The 27,602-nt window shown below is 39.8% G+C and overlaps 1 protein-coding gene, 1 long non-coding RNA gene and 1 other non-coding gene across 4 annotated transcripts in view; 2 read left to right on the forward strand and 1 right to left on the reverse strand.

The window, feature by feature from the left end:
• The first annotated feature begins 6,483 nt into the window (after positions 1–6,483).
• CYYR1 (cysteine and tyrosine rich 1) overlaps positions 6,484–27,602 on the forward strand; it is a 104,533-nt gene continuing 83,414 nt past the window's right edge. Inside the window, exons 1-2 of the mRNA XM_040484120.1 lie at positions 6,484–6,909; positions 12,417–12,519. Of these exons, the coding sequence (XP_040340054.1) occupies positions 6,837–6,909; positions 12,417–12,519 (176 nt within the window). The 5' untranslated portion in view covers positions 6,484–6,836. The remainder of the gene's footprint in view (positions 6,910–12,416; positions 12,520–27,602) is intronic.
• Positions 14,376–27,602, reverse strand: part of LOC121036048 (uncharacterized) — a 68,625-nt gene continuing 55,398 nt past the window's right edge. For both annotated transcript variants that reach the window (XR_005793202.1, XR_005793201.1), the window contains 2 exons: positions 23,116–23,227; positions 14,376–14,466 (listed from right to left, as the gene is read on the reverse strand). This is a non-coding gene — a long non-coding RNA (uncharacterized LOC121036048). The remainder of the gene's footprint in view (positions 14,467–23,115; positions 23,228–27,602) is intronic.
• LOC121036610 (U6 spliceosomal RNA) lies at positions 26,697–26,799 on the forward strand. The gene has a single exon (XR_005793420.1). It is a non-coding gene; the product is annotated as a U6 spliceosomal RNA (small nuclear RNA).

Here is a 27,602-nt window from a genome sequence, read left to right on the forward strand (position 1 = left end):
CCTCCTACTCCGCCATCTTCCCAGAAATCCTGGAGCAATAAAAAATGAATGAAGACAAACCCTATGAACTGATACGGAGTGATTTCCAAGATGTATTATTCAGTGAACTTACTTCCCTATAGACAGACTTTTAAAACTAAATTAATATTTCAAAGCATATGGTTATTACATGAACTCTCTCCCAAATTTCCTTTGAAAAGCTGATATAGCCATATTGAGTGAGGACCCCCACAAACTCAAAACCCCTTTTAATTATGAGATGCCCATCAAATATCCTTAGGAGACATACAAATGAAGACTTCTAAAGGGTGGTTTGCCTAAACCTAGTGTGAATCAGGGATAGGTTTAAAGATCTGTGTTTTAATAGACCTGCAAGTATTTCTGAAGCCCACTAAAGCTTTCAGAACTATACTTCTAAACTGTAGTGATTATAGTAATACAATTTATTTTAGGATTGTTGGGTTGATTAAACGAGACCTAGTTATTGAAGCTAACTGTAATAATTGCTGTTGAGAGAGCTCATCTGGAAGTACTTTGTCTCTTGTTTTTGATATGGTCCAAAGGGGAATCTTAAACTTCCCCCAAACCAAACAAGCTATTCGTTTTGAAAGACAGTGTAGCCCCTGTGGTAAAGAGTAGGAGCTCTGCTCTGAAGTTACATTTTCAGGGCACCACTCCTTGCTGTGTGACCTTGGGCAAAGTTATTTATTTGTGCAGCGTCTCAATAACTCTGCTCCTACAACAAGGGTGATAATAATTGCATCCACTTCATCAAGAGGTTGAAAGTAATTACAGTGGTAAAGAACTTAAAAACGGTTCTGACACAAAGTAAGCATTCAATACTCTTCCTGTGCTCTGAGTGCCATATTTTAGGTTATCTTCTTTCTTCTCTCTTTTTCTCCCCCCCGCTTGCTTTCTTCTAGATTTTTTTGCCTTTGTATGAGTCTTGCTTTTCTTGGCATCCACACATCTTCTAATGAAGATAAAGACCAGATACAAGTAGAACCCTAAATGTACCCACTTTTTTTTTTTTTTTACTTATTAATGAGTAACTAATTGCAAGGAGTTATACTGATCTGGTTCTATGGTGAAATACATTATCTGAAGAAAGAAAGTATGTGTCAGAAGAACTCAAAGGGAACCATCATAAAACTCAGACATATTCTATCATATCATACCAAAATCCGATATGCGACCTCTCCCCATGGGGACTGCTGGGCCTCAGAAACAGACCTGGACAATCTGTGAAATCTTGTTCTCTTCTAACTCTCTGGTTCTAAATAATACTATAGGTTAACATTACTCACCTCTCATATGTCACCTATAGCTTTTTAATCATCTTCAGACGTTTAAAGTGTTGGCTTATGCATCATCCAAAGGCAGAACTATAATATAAATCCAACAACATCAAATTACACATGACACGTAATAAATGCTCATTGCTAAGTATACATCTTAAAGTTTCTTAAAGTTCTCAAAGTTTCAGAAAGCCCACTAAAGAACATCTTTAAAGTTCTTAAAGTTTCAGAACTATGGCAGGAATTAAAATATCTTCAGAGATAAAACTGTTCAATTTTCAAAATGCGATAGTATGTAAAAGCTTTCATATTGTTAGGAAATATCCACTCTAAATGACATGACCAGACTAAAAGATTTTATTTAAAAACCCATTTTTTTCACTATAAAATAATACACGCTTATTGTAAGATATATGGAAACCATGAGCAAGAATAAAGAAGTATGTATCTATGTGTTCCCTAAATTAGTATCTCAAAGGAAATACAATTTGGCTTCTTCCTTAGAAAGACTATGAGCATTTTTCTGTATTATTATTCTCCATAGACATGAGTTTAATAATGTAATATTGCAAAAGATGGATGCCATCTTTTTTTAAAGTTTGTTTGTTTGTTTGTTTGTTTTGAGAGAGAGAGAGAGAGAGAGAGAGAGAGAGAGAGCACATTCACATGCAAGCAGGGGAGGGGCAGAGAGAACGGGAAAGAGAGAATCCAAAGCAGGCCCTGCACTGTCAGCATAGAGCCCGATACAGAGCTTGAATTCATGAGATCATGATCTGAGCCGTAACCAAGAGTCGGACACTTAACCGACTGAGTCCCCCAGGTGCCCCTGGATACCATCTTTTTAAAGCTAGTATTTATTATATGCTATGAGCTATGTATAGCTATAGTGAAAATTCAGGGGGAGTTATTAAATAACAATTAATTAGAATTCTAGCAGTCAAAAAATAGCTATTTTTACAAATTTGTATGTACTCTTATCTCCCATGTATGTATTAGCAATAGCTTTTAAAAAATCAACTTCCGGGGCGCCTGGGTGGCGCAGTCGGTTAAGCATCCGACTTCAGCCAGGTCACGATCTCGCGGTCCCTGAGTTCGAGCCCCGCGTCGGGCTCTGGGCTGATGGCTCAGAGCCTGGAGCCTGTTTCCGATTCTGTGTCTCCCTCTCTCTCTCTGCCCCTCCCCAGTTCATGCCCTGTCTCTCTCTGTCCCAAAAATAAATAAACGTTAAAAAATCAACTTCCTTGAGGCATAATTTACACACTCCAGAACATGCATATTTTAAGTGTACCGTTAATGTGCATTTCCATGACTTTAGCACATGTATGCATCTGGGTGATGGCCACCATTATTAAGATATAGAACTTTGCCATCACCCCCAAACATTCCCTCATGAGACTCTGCAATAAAACTTATATTCCTACCCCATTCCAAGGCAATCATTAATCTGCTTTCTGTCATTATAGATCAATTTTGCCTTTTCCACAATATCATGCAAACAATATTATACAGTAATTTGTTTGTGTCTGGCTTCTTTGCTCAGCATATTCATCCAGAGACTCATCCATGCTGTTGCATATTCTTCAAACGTGTTTTTACTGCCAAGTTGTGTTTCACTGTATGAATATACAGCACAACATGTTTATCCATGGATTACTTCCCTTGGATACTTTCCTTTCCCATTTTTCGTCTTAACTATGTATCTCAAGGACTTTCCCCATTATCTTAAAGTACTGGATGTTAATCCATTATATGGATGTATCCTAATTCACTTAACTGGACATGTAAGCTCTTTATCATGTTTTAAAGTTATTATAAATACTGTTATAAACATGTTAACAAACTCAAATGTTAATGGAATGTGATTTGGAAATAGGATTCTTGGGCTATTGTCTTTATCTTTCAAAGGTACAGGAATATTTTTGCTCTTTTAAATTCTAAGGTTGCAAATGAGAAGTCTGATGTCGGATTCTTTTTCTAAGCAAACTTATTTTATTATACAGAAAAATTTATATTATTTTAAGTTAATGCTAGGTCAAATAGTCTCTAGGATATGTATATATCCATTCCTCTTTTTAAAAAAGGTTTCCTGGAACTCACTCACCATTTTAAATTTGAAAATTCAAATTTTATTATAGCTTGGAATTTTAAACAATAATCTTTTTAATATTTGTTTCTTCATTTTTTTTCTTTTAAAACTGCATCTAGCTTGCATATTATTTTCATATTCGGTCTCTTCTCTATGCTGTAGCATTTTTTATATTTTTATTCATGGTTTGTATTTCTTTGCATATTTTTCTCTTAGGAGATATGCCCTCTCCTTGAGCTTATCCCCTCTAACAGCCTAAGTTGTTTTGTTTTTTTTTATCTGTGACAATTTTGTAATTTTTCTGTGATATTTTTAAAATTCCAGGTCAAGTTTTATTTTAATTTCCAGAAACTCTTTTCTTCCCTCTAATGCTGTGCTTTAAGGGTTTTCATTTCATATGGATTTGTGTAGGCATGTACATACATATATATACATACATATTTTGCACCTAAAGCCCCTGAGTACTTTAAGGTGGACTATCTTTTGCAATGGCAAACCAGGAGGCAAGCCTGCTTGGCCTTTTCCATTGACATGTATGAGGAGAAGGTTCTCTGTTCTCAAAAGCAAGCTGCGATCAACATATTCCACTTGCCACTGGCCTCATTGGCAACAAGCTGCCAGTCCCAGAGCTGTGTGCAACAACTGGGTGGGAGCAGTCCTGCCCTTCGTCTCCAGATGCCTGTCCCCACCACCCCAGTCCTAGGGTTCTGCATCCAGTTTTATCTGCAGAGGAAAGCATCTTTCCATTCCAAAAACCTTCAATATCCTTCTCCAGCTTTGCAAATACTCACTTACATCCGTATCTTCTTTTTTTAGGACGTAAAATCCTATATATCTGAGACTTCCTCCAGTTATTTACAAATTCTCACAGCTACTTAGCAATTGTGTTCCCCAGCAGAATGTTGAGATCAGGTTAAGAACAACAGAACCCACTGATAAAGTTTCTCAAAAACCATGGATTAAATGTCTGGATTTTAACCCAAGAGCAAAACGAATGCACTGGGTTTTAAACCAGTGAGTGAATGTGATGAAATCTATAATTTAAGAAGAAATATTCTAGTTTTAGTCTGGAGAATATCCTTGGAGCCAGGGAGACTGGTTGTAATGGAGACTCTAAGAGCCTAGCTTAGAGCAGAGATAGAAGGCAAAATGCAAATATATTTGAATGTTGTTTGGGTGCACCATCAGAAAAACTGTGTGATAGATCAGCTGTTAGAACTGAGAGAGAGGAGCAATTGACCGGGCTTCTTATTGGACAGGTGGATGGCTAGGCCTTCACTGAAGCATACAGCCTGCTAGGGTTCTCCGGTTATATTTATTTTGAAGGTGGTTTTTCCTCCCATCTTCTTACACCAAAGCAGCAGCGTATTGATAGGACTAACCTCCTAGAGGAGGACAAACTGCATTCAACTGAATGTGTATTTGAATTTTGATACATATTGCCACATTGTTCTTAAAAGTTGGGTTGTTGGTTTTTATTTTTTATTTTATTTATTTATTTATTTGGTTGATCTGATATATGAAAGAATGATGTCTCACTGTCATTTTGGTTTTCACTTTCATTTCTTTTTGGGGAGTTAGGATGTTTAGAAGACTAGAAGACCTAGATAGATAGATAGGTAGATCAATCTATTAATATTCCTGCTCAGTTTTCTATTGGTTTTCTTTTCCTTATTGATTTTTTTAAATTTTTTAATGTTTATTCATTATTGAGAGACAGAGAGACAGAGCATGAGCACGGGAGGGGCAGAGAGAGAGGGGGAGACACAGAATCCAAAGCAGGCTCTGGGCTCTGAGCTGTTAGCACAGAGCCTGACGCGGGGCTTGAACTCACAAACTGCAAGATCATGACCTGAGCCGAAGTCGGACATTTAACCGACTGAGCCACCCAGGTGCCCCTTCCTTATTGATTTTGAAGTTCCTTACATATTAAGGAGATCAGGACTTTACCTATCCTATGCATCATAAATATTTTTCCCAGTTAAATGTGTGGCTTGTCCTATACAGACAGTTTTATTTCTTATGGAGTCAAATTGGTCAATTTGTTTCTTTTATGACTTCTGAGATCATATAACACTTAGAAAAGCTTTCCATAATTATTTACATGTCATCTTTCCACTTTTTATCCAATATTTTTATAATTGCATCTTCAAGTTTAAATACTTGATTCGTATGCTACTGTTTTGATGAAAGGAGATAAGAATCCACAGATGCTTACTTAAGGCCCCAGCACTATTCACTGGGTAACCCATCATTTCCTCTTCTGCTTTAAAAGTATCTTTTTTAAAACTATAAATTTAATTTCTATGCATATGTATCTCCATTTTTGGATTCTCCAGTCTGTTCCATTAAGCCTATCTATTCTAGTGTTAATGAAAACTGTTTCAATCATTGTGATGTTATAATATGGTTATTTTCTGTTGAGGCTTATCCCATTCATCACTCTTTTGAATTTCTTTAATAAATAAAGAGAATTATCTTTATTCACTTACTCATGCTTTTTTTTTTCTTTCATGCCTAAAACAGAACTTTCTAATCGATTCTAATTTGCATGAAAGAAAATGATTGAGTCTCTGTAACTCTAAGAGCTGTATAGTTGATTCTGTCTGATTTTCCACATATACAAGCATATCATTTGCCAGTGGTAATTTTTGCTTCCAATTTTTATAACTTTTTTCTTTCTCTTGCCTAATTGCATAGGCCAGTAACTCCAGAACAGCATCAACTAATAGCGATGACAGTTTACATTCTTGTTGTGTTTTCCACTTTGCCAACGATGCTTTAGGTGTTTAACAAATAAACATTTTATCAGCTCTCAGCAGAGAAGCTACACACGGCCTCTGACTTTCCAATTCTTCTGGGCTTTCTTTAGTGGCTTCCTTTGTCCAGAACCTTCAACCCTGCAACTGCCCTACCTTTGTTGAAAGGTGAAAAGTTAGATTCTTCTTCTCCTATTGCCTCCAAAGGAAAAATTGGAGCGCAGGGCTGGAATTCAAAAGAGCAACTGCCAGAGCACTGGGCTGGAAGAAGTTCCCTCTTGCTCCAGGACTCAAGCCACAGAAGGAAGAACCCGAGGGTGGGGAGGAGTCGGGGCCACCCCCGCCCCCAGCCCCACGTCGGTGCCACCCGCGGAGATGAAATGTGAGCCCGGGTGGCCCAGGACGCCGCCGGAGCGGCTGCCTCGCCTGCCGCCTGAGCTCCGCGGGCAGAGACAAAGAGACCTCGGCCCCAGCGCAGCCCCGCGCGCCACGGCCGGGTTCCCCTCGAAGACGCTCAGGGCAATGGCCCGGTCCCCGCGCGACCCCCCTCTCGGGAGCGCTGCCCTCTCCCTCTGACCGCGCTCCGGCTCCTCCGCGGCCCGGGCTCTCCCTTCTCCCCGCCCCATCAGCCCTCTCTCCAGTCTGTGCGTCTGTCCGTCTGTCCTGGCGCGCAACCTCCGGCCACCGGCTTGGATGGACGCGCTGAGGCTGCCCGGGGGTCCAGGAATCTTGCTTCCGAAGCTGGTCCTGCTCTTTGTCTACGCAGGTCAGTGGCCTGGGGCGGCGGGAGAGGGGAACGAGACTTGGGACTGAGCTCGGGTCGCCCTCTGGCCACGCGGGTTCGGCGGGAGGCACGGGGACCTTGGTGGGAGAGCCCAGACGGGGTGGTCCCCGCCGGGCAGCCAGGGAAGCCGGCGTGCTGCGACCCTCGGCTCGACCTCCCCCGAGGTTTTGTTTTGTTTTGCTCCTTTTCTTTAACTTTCCCTTTCCCCTTTCCTCCTCCCTTCTCTCTCTGCAAGCAATTTAAAACTCCCAGTCCAATTTAAAAACCCCAAACGCACATTTAGAGGATTTCACTCTCTGGATAGCGTTCCATTGATTCTGTCCACGACTCAGGAATCTGGGGGTTGAGGGCAGAGACTGAAGGGTGGGAGAAAAGCATTTTTTTTTTAAAGTACCCGAGATTCAGAGGTATTTGCTGAAGTTTTAACATGAACTAATGTGGTGACTTTTCCATTTCAAGGTAGTCTATCTCCTCTCCTTGCTACCCCCACATTCTGAGTATTTCGAAATATAAAGCCTTAGACCATCGGGTTTTTTGTTTTGTTTTTTTCACTTTAGAAGATGATTCTCAAGTGTGGTAGTCTGGATAATTGGATGCTTTGAGTTCAAATAGGAGGTTTTCGGGAGGCGTAAATTCACCCAGTCTAATCCTGTTTTCATCGATTTCGTGAAGCACTGTTTATAGGTGAAAGGAATTTCATTTCCCTCCTCCTAATTATTCTTCCTGAGAATTGCTAATAATTGATGGAGCAAAGCGGTTTTCTTGTTTCATGATTGATACGGAACTCAAAATGGCTTTTCACTGGTTATTCATGTATAAAGTTAATTACACATGTGGTTTTGCATTTGCTTCCTATTCACAAAAGAAGCTGAAAGCAAAGTTCTTTGTAAAATGTTTTCATGTCTCTCGCTTCCTAGGAAAAAAAAAAAAAAAAAAAACCACAGGCTTACCTGTGACCTTGCAATAGTAAATTTATGTAGCACTGTGATTTATTTCTTGATACTTAACGAAGATTGCGACTGACATGAAGAGGTTCTTCAACATTATTGAACGTGAACGTCAAGAGAATTGAACTTCTCATTCAACCTTGACAGAAATGACTCCCCAAACTTCTATAGAAATTTCCAATTTATACACTAAAATGTGAATTAGTGGCTGTTTTTAAGTTATTTAAAAGATATTTTATTGCAAGGAAAATTCTGACTTTCAAATGCAAAAATTCATCAAAGTAGGAAAAGAACTTCCTACTTAATGAGGAGAAGCTGCATTCTAATCCGTTTGCGTATTTCTGTACCTTAAAGTGTATTCCAGAATTTGCGAAGCTAAAAGAAACAATTGCGTTATTGGCTTTATAGTAAAATCTTCCCATTCGTTCATTTGAAGCAATGATTCTTTTCACCTCCTCTGTTTATCCAAAAACAAAAGTAAAAATAAGAAAATAGAACAAAACCTCACTCATCTTTACTCAAGCACACCGTTGAACAACAACTTACTCTTGTCTATTTTATTCCCTGTGGTAAACTGAAAGCTTCTAATGCACACGCTTTTCCTTCCTTTCGTCCTGTTCCCCCACCCCACCCCCACCCCACCTCCACCCCCACCCCACCCTGTGCTTGGTGAACAATCCCCAGGGTTCAGGAAATCTGCAAAGCCTTCTGGCAACAAGTTTGGTTAGTTTAGAAAGTTTCTCTGCCTTCATTTCTTCTCTTCTTAGGCATACCCCCCTCAAAAGCTACAGAATAACTACAAGCCAATAATACTAAATTAACTTACTATCTTTGATAAGAAATATTTAGCCAGTGTGTTCTTTGGTGTTAACTCCCGAACTCTTTGCTTCAGAAATCCCTTTATGTTTGCCTTATTTATTTACCCAATATTCACTGAGTGAGGCATTTTGAGTGTTATATAGGACGGAGGCCTTGCTCTGAGTTTCATCTGGGAGATAAAGGAGGCCTATTATGATGTATACAAGGCTGTGTCATAGGCGAATTACAGTCATGTGCCAGGACTCTTCACAGGAGGGAACCTCATGGCTGGCTTAGGAGAGTAAGCTCCAGGAAGATGATGTCTGTTTTGTTCAACATGATATTCAGAGACCGGCAAAATACCTGGCCCATAAGAAGAACCCAATAAGTAATTGCTCAGAGAAATTGAACTTAAGGAGGAATTTAGGGACTAGAGAGGGAAGCCTTGGACATAAGGAAATGGAGGAGGATATAATGTGAACAAAGGCAAAAACCGTGAGATATATATTTGTAATGATACAGAATTCGTTTTGGTTGGAACTAAGACATGTGGCTGGAAGTGAGGACTGGGGGATGATGAGGAAACAATGCCGATCTAACAGTTGAGACACCCTGTTAAATAAATTTCCAGCTCTGGGGCGCCTGGGTGGCGCAGTCGGTTAAGCGTCCGACTTCAGCCAGGTCACGATCTCGCGGTTCGCGAGTTCAAGCCCCGCGTCGGGCTATGGGCTGATGGCTCAGAGCCTGGAGCCTGTTTCTGATTCTGTGTCTCCCTCTCTCTCTGCCCCTCCCCCGTTCATGCTCTGTCTCTCTCTGTCCCAAAAATAAATAAACGTTGAAAAAAAAATCTACTTAAATTTCCAGCTTTAATGGGACAAAAACCTATGTAGATGCACGGCCTATAACCTGAATTATTTTCCCCCAAAGCAGATGCACTAAATTCATGCTCCCTTTGACAAGGAGGTAGGGGCGAAGTTTCTGTGCCTAAAGCATCACGTTTTGCTGTTGGAACCACCTTCGGAAAGAGACCCGATGACATTTATGCTGTTATCCAACTCCCACCGCTGGCAACAAAGACAGGATTTGGCCAAGGTTTTACCTTCCCAGCCTCAGCCAGTGACTGCTGTCCCCTCCCTTTCCTTCCTCCCTTATCCTCAGCTGTAGCTTACAAGAGCCATTTCTGAGCATGTGCTTTGCAACCAGATGTCGCTTTTCCTGTGCCACGAATTCCTTGAGGTGGGGGTGAGGGTTGGAGAACCTTCTTCCACATCATGCCTTTGATTCAAGTCACTGAAGAAAGTTTGAACTGGCTACTTTTCAAGACTATTCACTCGAATATTAGAGGTAATATCAATTATCTTCTGAAACAATTGGAATGTTCCATTCCTTACAAGTGAGAAAATGCTCCGGTGCCTTCCAAATCCGATTTTCACAGAATTGCTCTCCACTAAACTGAAGAGAGCAACTAACATAGAAGATTTGACGTGTGGTCAAAACCTCAGTTTGAGAGTGTTGTGATTGTGAATCTGTTTGCCATACTCTTACATCTGCCCTTGTCAGTTGTTTAATTCTGGGAAGTAGACAGGAGTGCTAGAAAATGCCATCAAAATAAGGAACAACTTGTGACACGATCCTGATGTTTGCTGCAGGTATAATCCAGCTCCTTGGCTACAAGATGTTGGTTTCCTGTAACATTGGTTCAAAATATTTTGATAACACCACGTCCTTATAATAGTAGTAACTGGAATACAATAATAGTAATTGAACCTTTGATATTCATGGAGAGTTTAATAAGACGTCACTATCAAGGGCATCATTCCGAAGGCACCCCATGAAGCTACTTACATATGGGTTGTCCTGCTCACACAGAAAAAATGGGGACATCGGCTCTTCCACTTTCCGAATGGCTTTAGAGAACATGCAGCAAAACATCCCGGTTAAGCCTCTTGAGACAACTAACTAATCTAAATGTTTGAATTAACTAAACAGCACTAAAAATGAGGGCTATAGAAGTTCATAGGGAAAAATGAGAAGATAAATAGCCTTAAAAAGTGTGATGCACTCTGCAAAGAGCATACCCTGTCAGTAGGTCATTAGATTGTGCTTCTTGTCTTCAAAATTTAGCAGTGGTTTTCAGTAGAGTTACTGAATCTTACAAAGTAATTATTTCTTCCTCTTCTTTCTTCTTACCTCATCTCAGAAGAAAACATTAAGGTTTATTAATTTATGGGGTAGAAGTAAAATGGAGGGGGAAAAAAGGTGAACGTTTTCACGTGTTCTGCAAAGGCCATGCATTATTGAAAAAGATCAATGAACTTTGCTACTTTGTGATGACATTCATTTGTCAAGAATCATCCTGTCAGGGAGGTGATTTAAAAACAAAATCTAGGGGCGCCTGGGTGGCTCAGTCAGTTCAGCGTCCAACTTCGGCTCAGGTCATGATCTCACATCTTGTGGGTTCAAGCCTCGTGTCGGGCTCTGTGCTGACAGCTCAGAGCCTCGAGCCTGCTTCAGATTCTGTGTCTCCCTCTCTCTTTGCCCCTCCCACCTTGTCCTCTCTCTCTCTCTCTGTCAAAAATAAATACACATTAATATTTTTTTAAATCTAAATTTTTCTTTCTGGATAAATCAATCACCTGGACACACAGACATAATGTAACATCTTGTACTTTTCGGTTATGGTTTGACAGACAAGCAAAAGTGTTACATAATTTAGATAATAGTTGATATTACCTCTAGGGATTGAGTTGGAAAGGACTTCCTTTGTGATTCTTGAACATGTAACTTAAATTACCAGACTATATTTAGTGAGTTTCTAATCATGTACCTCAAACTCACATATCCATGATAATTTATACCAGTGATCGTAATTAAATAATCATCTGAACTTGTTAAACGTAAATCATTTAGGTGGCACGAAGAATTTTTAAAAGCCAGGGCAATTTTTATTCAAATGTGGGGTCTAATTTTCCTTGCCGAAAACATATGGAAGAAAAAAGACAGTGATTTGGCTTTATCAGCTCCAACATGTCCTTTCTACTCAGAAAGCACCTTTTTCCCTTCCCGTAGTGCTGTTTCATAACTTGTTGATTCTTAAATCCAACATTAAATAAATTGTTAATTATTCACAAGATAGTTATCTACGGAAATGCCTTCCTACAACTAACCCATTGTCTTCCAATCCAGATGAATTGACAGGATATGCAGACTCAGTTGTGTTACCATATGTGTGCAAACTGTCATTAAGAGGGTAAAACAAAATGTACAGAAAGAGTAACATATAATGCATTGTCATAAAAATATACATTATCTAAAAAGTATCTCCAGTTGACAGTATACACATCAATAACACATGCCATCAAATGACCTTAATGTGACCCTCAAGTCAAAAGACTTTATCATTTTGAAATTGTTATAAGAATTCTGTTGCAAAATTGAATGGCTGATCTGTTGGATCATTCATTTCTCCTTTCGTTGTCCCGTTCAGCACTTCCAACTACCAGTTATGGTGTTGGATGAAGGAAATTCAAAACAGAATGGTCTTTGCCTCTTCTGGATTTACGTCCAATAGGGAAGGAAGACTAGTTTAGATGCTTATTCATGTTTTAGAATTCTGAGTATGCAAAACGAATATCTAAATGCACCGAAGTGTGGTCGCTGACCGATGGAGACATAAAATAGAATATTTTTCATGAAGCTGTGATTTCAGAACTGTAAAGGACGTGTGTGGTGTTTCTTTTGCAGAGGATTGCCTTGCTCAGTGTGGCAAAGACTGCAGATCTTACTGCTGCGATGGGGCCACGCCCTACTGTTGTTCCTACTACGCCTATATTGGGAATATCCTCTCGTGAGTACTGGTCAAGTTCGGCAATACTGATGCTCTTTCCATTCCTCAGTTACGTGTTCACAAAGTACCAAGGTATAGAGGTAGGGGCAAGAAATTTTAAAGGGGTTATTTTTTTAAGTTTATTTATTTATTTTGAGATGGTGAGCGGAGCGGGGCGGTGGGGGGGAGCCCCAAGCAGGCTCCACACTGTCACATGAAATGCTACGTGTGACCTGAGCTGAGACCACATGAAACACTTGATCACATGAAACACTAGATGTGACCTGATCTGAAATCAAGGGTGGGACGCTCAACTGACTGAGCCACACGGGTGCCCAAAGAGTGGTTATTGACATAAAGCCTTCCCTGGAGATATTAAACACTCATCACTATCTACAGTGTCATATTATCTAACAAAATATGCAAAGTGATATGCAACATAAGCTGCTTTTATTAGAAGAGGGTTAAGAAGTATTCTTTTACGCTTAATTTGTGTTCTATAATAACAATGTTTTTAGTCGACCACATGCATTTACTGATCATTTTTTAACATTGTCAATTATATGGTTTTGTCTGCTTTGTTGAAGGATTTGTAAGTTAGAATTTGTCATTTAATTATGGCTAGTGTATTTTGCCATGTATTTGTCTATCTCATTCAGTAGATGAGAGACATTATGAATAAAAACAGTTAAGATACGAAATGTCATTTTCTACATAATGTATGTTGAACAACTTCAGGAAATAAGCTTAGAGCCCAAGAAAGTCTAAGCATCAGCCCTATACGGTGGTAACCAAGTACAAACACAAGTGAAACAAACACGCATAGACTGTGTTTAACATTCCTCCATAACAAATTGAAAATTTATTTTGGAGATGCCCTGGGCAAAGGGACATGGAGAAGCTGGAACGGCCTTCAGGGTTGTATGTCTGAAGGGTTTGCAATTCTTTGTTCTTCTACATGGATCTTAAAGTCAAGAAATTAGAAAATTAGGAACGTAAGACTTTTCGGAGTCAAAAATCACACGTGGCTTTCAAATAACAGCCAGGATATAGTCTTTTAGACTAGCACCTTAGTTTTTATTTTTCAAGTGAATATCACGATAACTCATTCTCCATTCCCTGAGGACAGAAGAGCTGTCACTTTCTAAAATCACATACACTTTCTAAAATCAAAGTTGGGGCTGATAGTGGAGATCATAACTGTCTGAATAAGGCCAAAAATAATCATACTTCAGGATACTCTTGAAGTCTACCATGGCTCTAAGAATTGTCAGGCTGTAATAAGGATTGATGAATGGAATTTAAACATTCTTGAAATGCAAAATAAACTCTAAATAAAATGTTTGACATTTTCTCCCGGAAGTCTTGCTGAAAAAGGGTTTAAGTCTCCTTCTTACATTAGAGATCAGTCAGAATGATATTTACGGGATTAATCAGCTCAAAATACGCTCAATATAAATATATAAGGATGTTTCACATTTGTATGTCACTTCTCACTCTTGAAGTACTTTAAAATAGGGGCGCCTGGGTGGCTCTGTCAGTTGTGCATCCAACTCAGGTCATGAGTTCAGTTTGTGAGTTCGAGCCCCGTGTCGGGCTTTATGCTGACAGGTCAGAGCCTGGAGCCTGCTTCGGATTCTGTGTCTCCCTCTGTCTCTCTGCCCTCCCCCGTTCACGCTCCGTCTTTCTCTCTCTCTGGGAAATAAACATTAAAAAAAAATTGCAATTTAAAATAATTTAAAATACATAATTACTAAATTCCAATTTCATTTTCCAGTGGATTCCACATGCCAGCTGTTGGTGTTTCAGGGAGAGGTGCAGGTGGGCTCAAAAGGTGGTATAGATTTGAGGAAACAAGCTTCAGAGTGATTCCGTGATTCTCTGGTCCCCTGGCTCCTGGTCCCATCCACTAATATCCATTACTGTGTGCGTTGTGTCCTTATTTGTCACCTCACAGCTAACTGCACCCTGGGGAATAGAGAGAGAAGAAAAAATTACTAAAATCAGAACTTTAAAAATTTAAATTTACAGATGTGCTTTGTATGTTTTATATTGGCATTCAGATTTACATTTTTATGGTATGCGTTGTAACTCTTTAATTTTACCCTTGGTTAAAGTAAAGAGTGGAATTGATCTATTTGTCTGGGTTATTAGGGCCATGGACTGGTTATATTTGAAGAGAAGAATTGTGTTTTGAGTTGGGGGGAGAATAAACACAGATGGCGTTATATTTCAGGCGGTTATAACTGAATTCTGTGTTCAAAATAGAAGCCATTAAGTAAATCCTTTGGTAAACAATTCTCAGGAGAAAAAATAAAGAGAAGCTTTAAAGTGTTTTCCCCCACTGAATAAAGGAGAATACATTTTCAGGATTTCCAGTAATTGTTTAAGATTTGAAAAGAGTTCTTAACTCCACCCAAAGCTTTTTTTTTTTTAAGTTGTGGGGGGAAAGGAGATAGAGACAAAATCATTCCAAGAATGCTTACAAAAGTTCTTTCATGCACATGTTTTCAAATATTGCTATTTTGGAACACATAAACTACCTTCCTCTCTTCCAAGTATCCAGGCACATTCTTGCTAAAATCATCTTAATCATCTTAACGGAAAGTTAAATCTTTGTCCTTATTAGAAAAGTAATAAGGAAGAAAGCTGTAAACACAATGGGATGTAATGTATCCTAAATGGCTAATTTTATAAATTGGTTATAATTTGCTTTCTATTTTTGTATGTTTTCAAAACAGAAGATATCTTGGCTCAGCTTAAAATGAACTAAAAAGAGTGCAGAGTACAATCTGGGTCATTCTAAACCGTTCACAAATCGGTAAGGTAATGTGCAGTCAATACTCATCGCTGAGGCCCCTCTAAAATAATCAGAGAGAGGCGTTTATCCCTAACTCTGTTTCCTTCAACTCCCTTTTCTGTTTTACAAATGAACCACTAAGGTTCATTTGTAAAGAGATCCCAAGAGCTAAATTTACCTTTTCGTTGAAAAGCCTTACATTACTCAGGTCCCTTGTTTTTAGACATTTTACATTCTAAATATGAGTTAATTTTGACAAATAAATTTAGATTCTACATCCCCACATTTTTTTTCTTTTTTCAGTTAGGAATTTTTTAAAGTTTATTTGTTTATTTTCAGAGAGAGGGAGAGAGGGAGAACATGGGTGGGGTGGAAGCAAAGAAAATTCCAAACAAGGTCCACACTGTCAGCACAGAGCCTGACACGGGGCTTGAACTCACAAACTATGAGATCGTGACCTGAGCTGAAATCAAGAGTTGGACGCTTAACTGACTGAGCCACCCAGGCACCCCTTCAGTCAGGAATTTTTAATTTTACATGTGTCTCCTGAAAAATTTTAAAAATTCAACTTTTAAAATGGCATATCTACTTTTTAATTGGAGTATAGTCGGCATATAACATTATGTTAGTTTCAGGTGTGCAACATATTGATTCAATATTTGTACATATTGCAAAATGATCACCACAATAAGTCTATTTTAAATAGCATATTTATTTTTGGTCATTACGGTCACACATACTAAGTTCAATATAGAAAAATAGTCCCATTTTCCAGAATTTAAGAATGTTTTCACAGAAGTCAGCATATACTATGTAATCTGTTATTTACAAATACATATTGAGGGCTCATTAATTACTTTAGCAGTACTGAGCTAGGTTCTGGGATCCAAGGATGAATAAACGATATACCTTGACCTCTAGGATCTCACAATGTCATAAGAGAAGAAAGTGCAGAACATTTAATTCTGATTCAGTGAATTAATCTATCAAGTGTTATTGGAGGGCCAGGAAGAGAGAAAACAGCCAAGTCTTTGTGCATATGTGTCTGGAAAGAAATGTTTAGGGAAAGTCTCATAAACATGAAATTGGATCAGAGTATTGAAAGATATTTATATAAATGGACAGCCAAGAAAGGGAGGTACATTCCAGAGAGAGACTGTCACTTGCAAAGGCAAAGATATAAGAATGGAACTGGTCAGTTTGAGAACCCATGTTATTCAATGTTGCTGTAGAAGGAAGGTTAAACTTTAAATATAACATACGAATAAGTAGGGAAGACAAAAGATAGGTCCTTACGTTCACATACTTTTAGTGGTCATGCTTAACAAAACTGAAACAAAATAATGTATTATTTTTCTTGATTAAGATAGCTGGTTTTATATAGAAATGACATACTCTTAGGTACTACTATGACAAAGGACATGGGTGAGAAGGGTACCAAATGGACATTATCTTATTTATGCCATAAAGAAAGGATTTGGAATAAGCACTTTGAGATGTTGCGCTATTTAGAACAACTTATGACAGGATACGTGACCTTGGAATTATTTCTCCCTTTTTGAGACATTTTGTCATCATGAGGGTAATTACCTGAAGATTAAAAGCCTCACTGTGCTTGAAAATGAGAATTGGGTCAACTCAAGAAGTAAACAATTTCTCATCAAAATGATTCTCAAACATTTCATTTAGCCACTCTTCCCCGTGAAAAATAAATATCTGTGATGAATATAGAAAGGGATATTTCAATTTTTTTGCTGCTGATGAAGTTCAATTGACATGCCTGAGGGAGAGGATCCAGCATAAAGACGTGGTTTGTAGAGTACTCTTTAGCATTGGAAGAATTCAAGGGGATAGAGGGTGCACTTGAGTGGCTAATTACTGTCAGTAATGGAATAAAGTAAAAACTTTACTGGACGTGAAGGGAAACTGCGATGTGAGTAAAAAAAAGTATTGTCTGGTGTCGAATAGGAGCCCAGTAATACCTAGGATGGACTTAGTGAGCCCGATAACAAGATATAAGATTTAATCCTTTTATTCAGAAATAGATATTTGCTTTTCCAGTATGCCTCTGTAAAATATAGCTCTGTCGAGGGATTCCTCAGAGCACCATCTGGCCAACACAAAATCCCCGTGGGGAAAAAAATCAAGAGGAAGAACTAATAATGGAGATCCTGGTGGGATTAAGTTTCTTTTCTCCTCAATGAAATGTGAAAGATGTATTGCCCACAGTTTTGCAAAGACAGCTAATAAATATCACCACTGTGATTTTAGAACCATGTTACGCATGAAAGCAAAACCGAGCTAAAAGATAAAGGTTTCATATTTTCAAATGGCATTTGAAGCGTATGCTCATTTAGTAGCTGAACGTTCTGAATAAAACACGTGGGGCTCTTCAAATACTGACTGGGACATAATGTATTTTGAAAGGCCCTTTGGTATTGGGAACATCATTTAAAGTAATTAAAATAAAATATTCTTAGTACTTAGATATGAGAAAAACAACTCTGAAAGGCACTTACTGAGCAAACCAAAGTTGGTGGGGTGAGGGGGGAGGGTCTTACCTTTAGTATGACACAAAGATAAATAATTAATATAATGTTAAAACAAATATGAATTTGGCTTCAAACGTAGTAACAAATTTTGTTTGATTAAGAATAACGTCAGTGTGTCTCAGAAGATATTTCTATTTTATGGGTTATTTTATAAAGATGTTTATACAATAAACATCTAGAAATCTAAAACTCTTCTCTGTCAAATCTTACATTCTATTTCATCGTAACTGCCTCTGTAAATTAAGCTTCAATGTCAGAAACATAATTTGTGTTTAGAAAGAAATGGGTGAAGTTTCTAGAACATGTTCTCAGGAATTTGTATCTATAAATATGTAGACAGAGATTCTATGTTGTACACCAGGTTCTGGGGGATAGAGCCTTGAACCAAACATGGTTCTTGTCCTTGAATTATTTATAAGCTACTGGGGAGCATAGACCTATAAAGAGATAGTGTAATCTACTGGGGAAAGTGCAAAATGCAGTGGAATTAGGGAAGAGAAGCTTTTAGTCCAGTTTGAGGGTTCTAGGAAAGCTTCTTGAAGGAGAGTAATTCTAAGATTAACCTCGAAAAGAAAAGCAATTGATAAAATGCATCGCTTACTTGGAGTTAAAAGAAAAGATTTAGCAAACTAAGAATACAGAGGAAAGTCTCTTCATCTTATAAATATCTCAAAAAAGAAAAATCTCCAAAAAACAAAAAAACCCTATGTCAAACCCCAGACTTAGTGGTACAATATTATATATAACCTTTCCCTTTAAAGCCATCTGTAAGGCAAGCTGGCATGTAGGGCTTCTATTCAGCATCCTGGTCAGTGTAACTAACAAGACAAGTTAAAAAGAGGTGATAAGAATTGGATAGGGGGGAGCTAAGTTGTTATTTATTAATGCTATGATTGCCTGTACTCTTCAGACTATAAAAATGAATGAGAATTCACCAAGATTGCCGTATATAAGCTCAGCGTACAAAAATTAGTTCATCCCTCTATATCAGCAACATTCAGACAATGTAATATGTATGTGTGTACCCAAACCTCGTTTATAACATCAAAAATGATAAGATACCTAGTCAGAGATCCAGTAATAGTATATGCATGGCATTTATGGAGTAATATAAATATATAAAAATTTTGAGAGAAGAAAGAGCTACAGAAATGAAAAGATCTATCAAATTTTAGATGTGAATGTTGTAAGGATATCAATATTGGCATATGTCAGTTCTTCCTGAACTGTATGTAAATTCAGTGGAATTCTAATCACAACCCACAAGACCATTCTTTTTGTTGTTGATGAGTTTGATAGACTGAGTGTAACGTTTTCATGGGATAGCAAAGGGTGTAAGAAAAAAGATATGAAGAAGAACAAAGTGAGAAGACATGCCTTGGAGACATCAAGATTTATTATAAAGTTATAGTAAATAAATTGTGTGATATTGGTTTACAGGTAAACCAATAGAATATAGAACTTAGAAATTGACTCATATATATATTGGGCTTTGACAGATAACAGATGGCCTTACAGACCAGTGGAGGTGGGTGGGTTATTCAATAAATGGTGCATTAGCTATCCATATGGGTAAACATGAAATTCGCTCACTCCGTCACACCGCACCCAGAAGTCTATTCGTTCCTATTGGATTAATTATATAAATGCATGAAGCAAACATTTATCGCTTTTAAAAAAGGGAGAGAATGACATAATGGTTTCAGGATAGGAAAGAGTTCTCAAATAAAAGGTAAAAACACCAGCACAACTACTAAAACTAAAAACCAATGAACTGTATACTTTTTTTTTTTAATTAAATTTTTTTTTCAACGTTTATTTATTTTTGGGACAGAGAGAGACAGAGCATGAACAGGGGAGGGGCAGAGAGAGAGGAAGACACAGAATCGGAAACAGGCTCCAGGCTCCGAGCCATCAGCCCAGAGCCTGACGCGGGGCTCGAACTCACGGACCGCGAGATCGTGACCTGGCTGAAGTCGGACGCTTAACCGACTGCGCCACCCAGGCGCCCCAACTGTATACTTTTTAAAAAAGATTTTCATCCCCATGACTTCTTTATTTTGTGACAGGCAGTTTGTATCTCTTAATCTTGACCTTTAATCCACATGACCAATGTGCGTGCACAAAAAAAATAAGAGAGCAGAGAAGTGGAAGGGCAATAAGTGTATAGGAGATGCTCTACCCAGTGAGCCAAAGCTGGGAAATGAAATACCATCTCACACCCCTCAGGCTGGCAGTGCTGTTCAGTGTGACATGAGCCGCTGTTCAGTGAGCCGCATGAGCCAAGGTGAACGGAGCTCACATTGCTAGGGAAAGAACGTCACCTGTTATCAGCACTTGGGGAGCAATTAGACCAAGTACAGTAAAGATGAACGTGGGCATACTTTGGAGGTTAGCGATTCCTCTTCCACGTATATTCCCTACAAATTTCCCAAATATGCAACAAGATTTATAATACTGGCAGACGTGTTAAACTAGCAAAACATTGGGAGCAACCTCAATTTCCATCAGAAGAAAATAGATCGACTACATTCATACAATGGAACGGGATACAGAAATTACAGTGGATCCGTGCATGTTGGGGCACCTGGGTGGCTCATTCGGTTAAGCGTCTGACTCTTGGTTTCGGCTCAGGTTACGATCTCATGGTTTTGTGAGTTCAAGCCCTGGGTGGGGCCCTGTGCTGGCAGCACGGAGCCTTCTTGGCATTCCCTGTGTCTCCCTCTCTCTCTCTCTGCCTCTCCCCCGCTCATGCTGTCTCAGTCTCTCTAAAAAATAAATAAATAAGCTTAAAAAAAAATCTGTGCATGTTAATGCATCACTATAATAAATCTCAAAACTGGTAATGCTATGTGAAAAAGAGCTAACAGAAATAGACTGTGCAAAACATACTATTTGTGTGAAGTTAAACACATAAAATAATTCTGTGCATTACTTAGGAAACATGGGCATGTGGTAAGTGTGTAAATATCTGAGGGAGCGAAGGGTATACATGAATTTGAGGATTTCCCAGGACTGAGGGATTTCCTGGAATGCAGAATTTTCAGTGCCACAATGGAGACAGCCCTTGGCAAACTGGGACAAGTTGGTCGCCTAGACACCGTTGAGCAATGAACTCAATTCTGCTACCGTGTGGAGAGAGCCTCAGATCCCAGAGGTCAAGGCCTCCATCGTACAAGACATCCTTCCACTTCAACCATCAGGGGCAAGTCCAGGTGGCCACCTGTGCTTCTGACCAACCAGCTACAGATTGATGAATTTGTTGGAGTGACCCGCAGAACCCAGAGAAACATTTACTTGGTTATAAAAGGATCCAACTCAGGAACAGCAAGATGGAAGAGTGCAAAGGGCAAGGCCTGGGGAGAAGACTCCGAGCTTCTGTGTCCCCCTAGCAATCTGTTGTCCCCAACTCTCTGTGTGTTCACCAACCAGGAAACTCTCCAAACTCTGTCCTTTGGGGGTTTGATGGAAGCTTCATTCCAGAGGCACGATTGGACTCAATCTCCAGCCCCATTCCCCTCCCCAGAGGTGGGTGGGTGGGACTGAAGGTTTTCCATCCCTTATTACCTGGTTGGTTGCCCTGGCCACCAGCCCCCATCCTCAGATGCTTTCCAAAAGTCACCTCGTTAACCTAACAAAAGACACTTTTAGGAAATTTCAAGCATCTGGGGAGCTTTGTGCCAGAAATAGAAGGAGGGCCAAATATAAATTTCTTATTATAAGCCTCAACAGCCCCTCGTTATCATGCAGATTCTGGTTTGGTAGCTGTGGGGTAAGACCCGAAATTCTGCAATTTTCACCACCTCTGATGGGCTGTCGTCACAGCCCAGCCTCCAAGCACACTTGGGCTGAGGAGGCTGCCGTGACTTGACAACGTCCTAACCTATGGAATGAAACGGTAGAAGAGATTAGGACTGGAGGACTGCTGGCAGTCACATTAGTGACTGGGGCTAAAAGAAAGAACAAGCCCACATTTAATTCTGGAGCTTCTGCTTTGGATGATTGGGTGGATGGTGCGCTGGAACTAATAGGAAATATTCAAGAAGGTTCCGAGAGGGGAATTAATTCCATTTTTAATATGTTGAGTGGCGGGCCAGTGGGGGAGCAGCGGTAATAGACTTTATAGCCTATGGGCTCAATTCAGTGGGTCTTCAAATGGTGAAACGGACTAATCTGAACTCCGTGGGAAGCCTAGAGCAGGCACAGATAGATTTGAGAGGACAAAGCCTAGAGGTGCTGGTTGAAAAAGGTGTAGAGAGAGGTGTATGAAAGAGAACAGCAAGCCAACCAGAGAGCCCCGGGGAGATTCGGGAATACACTGTGAGTTCTTCCCTTTCTATATTTAATCAGTCTTTTGAAAAGTGTTCTACATCTATTTCAGCCTCCCTTAGAGTGTTTTCTATCCCTTCGATATTCCTTCGCCTCTGTGTAAATCTATCTGTTCTTCACTAATCAGCCTGACTATACCTCCCGTGGTGGGGACCCTAAATGTCCTTATTTTCTCCTATGTGCTTTTTGTGTTTTATTATCTAAAATATATTAGTTTAAATTAAATTAATTAAATTAAAAATATATTAGTTTATTAATCTTCAGAATGGCCCTCATGACCGAGGTATTGTTATTCCCTGTCTGTACAGATGAGGAAGTTAAGCTCAGAGCTGGGTAATCTCTCTAATTTTATACAGCTACCGTGTAATGAGCTGGCACTTAAAACTGTGTGTGCTCGACGTCTTACTGCCACTCCCCACTGGCTCCGGCAGATCTGAAGATTTCAAAAGGGATGAGTAGACACTACTCATTGCTGTAAGACCTTATGGAGACCTAAACACCGTACTTTGGGGAGAGCGCTTTTTTACCCCTAACATCTGTATTAAATTCCCTCCCTTATGCTGCCATAACATTATCCTTTCTCTACTCTGTTATTATTTATCGCTTAGCTCAGTTTCCAAAATTATCTTTCTGCCCTTCCATACTCTAGACCCTGAGAGGGTAAGAAGCCAGTGTGGCAATTTACCATCAAAGGTAGAGGGTGGAACCAACTGAATGATCCATAATGGGCTGTTGTGTTTTTTTTAAGTTTTTATTTATTTTTGAGAGAGAGGCACAGATTGGGGGAGAGGCAGAGAGAGAGAGAGAGAGAGAGAGGGAGGGAGAGAGAGAGAATCCCAACAAACCCCACGCTGACAGCAAGGAGCCCAACGTGGGGCTTGAACCCACGAAACGCAAGATCATCACCTGAGCCGAAATCAAGAGTTAGATGCTTACCTGACCTAGCCACCCAGGCGCCCCCATAAATGGATTGTTTAAATACAGGCCAGTCCTTCATGTGCTCCCGAAGAACCGGATATATTGTGGGTTCTACACAAATATGTATCACCTGGATAAATACAAAACAAATTCGGAAATGTTATTGATTTCAGAGAATTTCTTTTCCTGCAGTATAAATCAGGTGTCATTAATGGAATGGTCTCTATGTAACCATGCATCAGTTTCTAGTCACACCGTTTAGGATAAATTATAATCAGATGATAGGGATCAGACTTTGAAGACCGATTTGATTATGACGATTTGACCTCTTGTCACATCTCTGGAGTGAGTGTGCTCCTTCCAGGATGCCAGCCCATGATTACTAAGGGAACAGCCTCCTTGCGACTCGAGTCACTTGCATAATTTGGGGAGATAAAATGTTTTGCTGACAAAATTGAGGAGGGAAGAATTAGGCACACACGATGCTTTTTACAGGATTATCCTGGGCGAGTTCTGGTGGGCAGCTACGGGCCAGAACCCATGTCTCCTGCCTACAAAATGTTAGGATGAACACACCCATAGCTGATGAAAATTTCAGAGGGCAGTGATAACCTCATAAAATGAAATAGGATTCCAACCGAAAGGGCCACGGGTGAAAGCCTCGACCATTTAACCCGTAGTAACTCAGAGACAAATGGAATTTGTAGTTTCAGTATTCATTTGTAAGGAAAGAGGAAGAAGAAAGATCTGACACTTAACAAGAATGCTTTTTTTTTTTAATGCCCCTGCACCAATCTGCCCAAAATAGAGCAAAACATGACAAATGACTCCAAACATACTCTGTATGAATTCAGGCTGTTAAAAAAGGTGGGCAGAACTGTATCTCCCTGAGCTGCATTTTGCAAAAAGTAAGTGCCACCTGTGGTTGCAAATAATCACCTACGCAACGTTGATACAACATTCTTTCTCTGCAGACACCAGGAATAATATAAGGTCAACCTCCAAAGTATTATACGTGAAGAAATACTTAAATGTATCAAGTTAGTGGTGAAAACTCCACTTGACAATTGCAATCCTGAGCAATACGTATCCTTACGTTAAGCAAATAGACCTCTTTGCCCTTTGCCAGGTGGAATTCAACAGAAAACAATTCTTTGTGATTTCTCTTATTAACTGATAGAAGTCTTAGTGATAGGAACTTGTAGAAGAAAGATCAAGAATGTTTGGATTCACAAAAAATGCATTTGAGTTTCTCTTGCTCTTATGCTCTGCAAACTTTATTCTCCTAATGTCACCAAGCCTGGGTTTATTAATTTGTAAAGAGGGAACAGTAGTAACAACTTGCCTACCTCTCAGAATTTAGCTAAAGGATATATTTGTTATTAAAAGCATTTAGAAAGGGGTGCCTGGGTGGCTTAGTGGGTTGAGCATCTGACTTCGGCTCAAGTCGTGATCTCATGGTTTGTGAGTTGGATCCTCGCATCAGTCTCTCTACTGTCAGCATAGATCCTGCTTCGGATCCTCTGTCCCCTCTGTCTCTCTGCCACTCCCCTGCTTGCTCTCTCTCTCTCTCTCTCAAAATAAATAAATAAACTTAAAAAAAAAACATTTAGAAGAACTGTGCACATTTTCCTGTCATTAATGAAAACATCGGGCTTTGCAAATCTGGAGTTGAGAAGAGAGAAGCAAAGTGACTTCTCCAAGGTCATTCAGAAATCCATGACTGATCTGCAAAGTGAGTGCCACTTTGGGTGTAAGACCTCTTTGGTCCTCCAGGCCAAAACATAGGCTTCTGTCCTCAGGAAAGCACCCTCAGCCTTGAATGAAATAAACGACCTTTTTAATCAAACGTGATTACCATCTCTTAACCACAAAATCTACTAATTAAACACAGTGTTCTGCTGCCCAGCAATTGCTAAAAGCGTAATACAGCCCAGAAAGTCATGTGCATACAATAGACAAACGCTCCATGTTGCCCTAGGCTGACCTATGAATCAGAGAAGCCAACTCAACACTGGGGTAAGGAAGTCCAAATAAAAATATATAAACCTGATTTATTAAAAAAGCACACAGGTAATAGCAAATATCGGGGAGGCAATGATTTGTTTTACTAAACTATTCCTTATAGGGTTCCAATTAATTCCCCTTTCAAAATTTATTTTATTCACAATTTTTCAGAAATGTGTATTGTACATAAGCCTGGTTCATCTCTGTGGATGACATGTCAGTAATTAATACACAAAAAACGTGTTCTACCTGCTGACCACTTAGGGGCACGTGGGTGGCTCAGTTGGTTGAGTGTCCGGCTTTGGTTCAGGTCATGATCTCTCAGTTCGTGGGTTCGAGCCCGGCATCGGGCTCTGTGCTGACATCTCCGAGCCTGGAGCCTGCTTGAGATTCTGTGTGTGTGTCTATGTGTGTCTCTCTCTCTACCCCTCCCCAGCTTGTTCACTCTCCCTCTCTCTGTCTCTCTCTCTCTCTCTCTCTCAAAAATAGACAGACATTAACTGCTGACCATTTCAACAGTGATCACAGTACTCTATAGATCTGAGTGTGCCTTTGCATGTAAAAGCTTAGAAATGCCCTGATTAGGTTTTTTAAAAAATGTCTTAATCAGCAGTAAGTTAGTGCTTAAAAGACAAAAATTAAAAAGGCAATGACTTGCCTCTGATGATATTGTACATAACCTACATTTGCCACATCGCCAGATTGAAAATATTTTCAGTGGTAACGAGTAAATGCCAGATGCTACGCTGAGTAAAAAGCCATTGATCATGGCAAGGATCAGCTGAGGTCTATCAGTCCTAAAATGAATTCCTGTGTACTCAGTGTGTTGGCTTGAAACAGCCAGCTTATTGCACATGCTATATATTTTGCTTCGCGTTTGTGGTACAATCGTTTCGTCTCACTACCGTTCATGGCAAGGATTGGCTCCAGTTCTGGGGGAGACACAGAAAGGGTGCTCCACTCTCTGCCTCCCGCTGAATGCAGCTATAGAATTGGGGTGGGAGGCAGGAAAAGCCCTTTCAGGTGTATGGAAAGTAAACAGTAGCAAACAGATTGGGGAACAAGACCAAAATTCAAAGTACTGCCTAACTAGCCATGAGTTTACCAGTTGTTTTTCCCCCCTCTGTTTACTCCACTCTGGACTAAACGTAGCCCAAAACACAGAAGTAGCTTACACGGACAGTCAAGTAGATACAGCAGAATCTCTCCAGCTAAGTAACCCAGGACTCCGCGTGCTGGAAGACCGTGAGGGAAAATACCCCGATATTTTTTCTTTGCTCTGCTCTCTTGCGTAGCTCCCAAGTGATCCTTTGGTTGCTGCAACAGGGCCAGGGGTAATGGCAGCAGCAGAACCTGGCAGGAGCCTAACATTCCGAGAAAGGGGAATCTTCCTTTCTGATCAGAGTGATGTTATACCAGGACGATGGGGCAACTCCCCACTGCTTTTCTTGTGTCTTTGTCCTCCTGGGGTCCACCCTGGCTATGAGCCCATTTGTAGAAACGCGCAGAGAGCAAAGTAAATAAAGCCCATTTTTTGACCAGAGAACTGCAAGTGTTGTCCCAGGGAACCAGAAAGTACCGGTGAGATCTTTGTGCTCGCTTTGGCTGCACACGTACTAAAATGGGAACTATACGGAGATTAGCAAGGCCCTGTGTGAGGATGGCATGCAAATTTGTGCAGCGTTTCATTTTTTTTTTTTTTTTAATGCATGGATCCAACCCTAAACGGTATACACAGAACTTGAGAGCTGAACACAGGCTAGGCAACTAGCAACTAGATCCAAACCTGACTGCAAAGGCTCTGGAAATGGAACTCACATTAAAACCACAACCAGCAGTCTGAAGCTTGTGGTCTAAGTTGAAACTGGTTGGTCACCTGCTGAAACAAAAATCTCAGAATTCTCCATACACTTCACACCAAAATCCTCATAGCATAACACTCAAAGTCCAGGATACAATTCAAAAGCACCCAGCATACAAACAAACAATCAAACAAACAAGGAATCTTAACTGGAAAGGCAAGCAGTCATCAAGCAACAGACATGTTGGAATTCTCTGACAGAGCCTCTAAAGCAGCTATGATGAATAGGACCCAAAAAGTAAAGACAAACACTACTTGAAATTCATGAGAAGACTGAAACAGAAAAAAGAAGGAAATAGGAAACCTGAAGAACCAAATGGTAATTTCAGAACAAAAAAAATTCAGGAGATAAGGTTTAAAAGATTCACCGGATGGGCTCGGTAGCAGAGTAAAGCATACGTGAACTTGGGGAGCGAGTAGTAGAAATTACTCAATCTGAGCAACAGAGAGAAAAAATATTGAAGAAGAAGAAAAGAACAGAGTCTCAGGGAAAAGTCTAGCGTTGATGTCACAGAGTCCAAGAAAAGAGTACCACGATGCTTAAAACTTCCCAAGTTTGGTGACAGAAACCACATATTCAAGAAAATTCAACAAACTCCCAAGAGGCGAAACTTAAAGAAATCCATACCAGACACAT

This window comes from Herpailurus yagouaroundi, unplaced genomic scaffold, assembly GCF_014898765.1.
Source record: "Herpailurus yagouaroundi ecotype Mexico unplaced genomic scaffold, PumYag 162, whole genome shotgun sequence".
Lineage (NCBI taxonomy): Eukaryota > Metazoa > Chordata > Mammalia > Carnivora > Felidae > Herpailurus > Herpailurus yagouaroundi.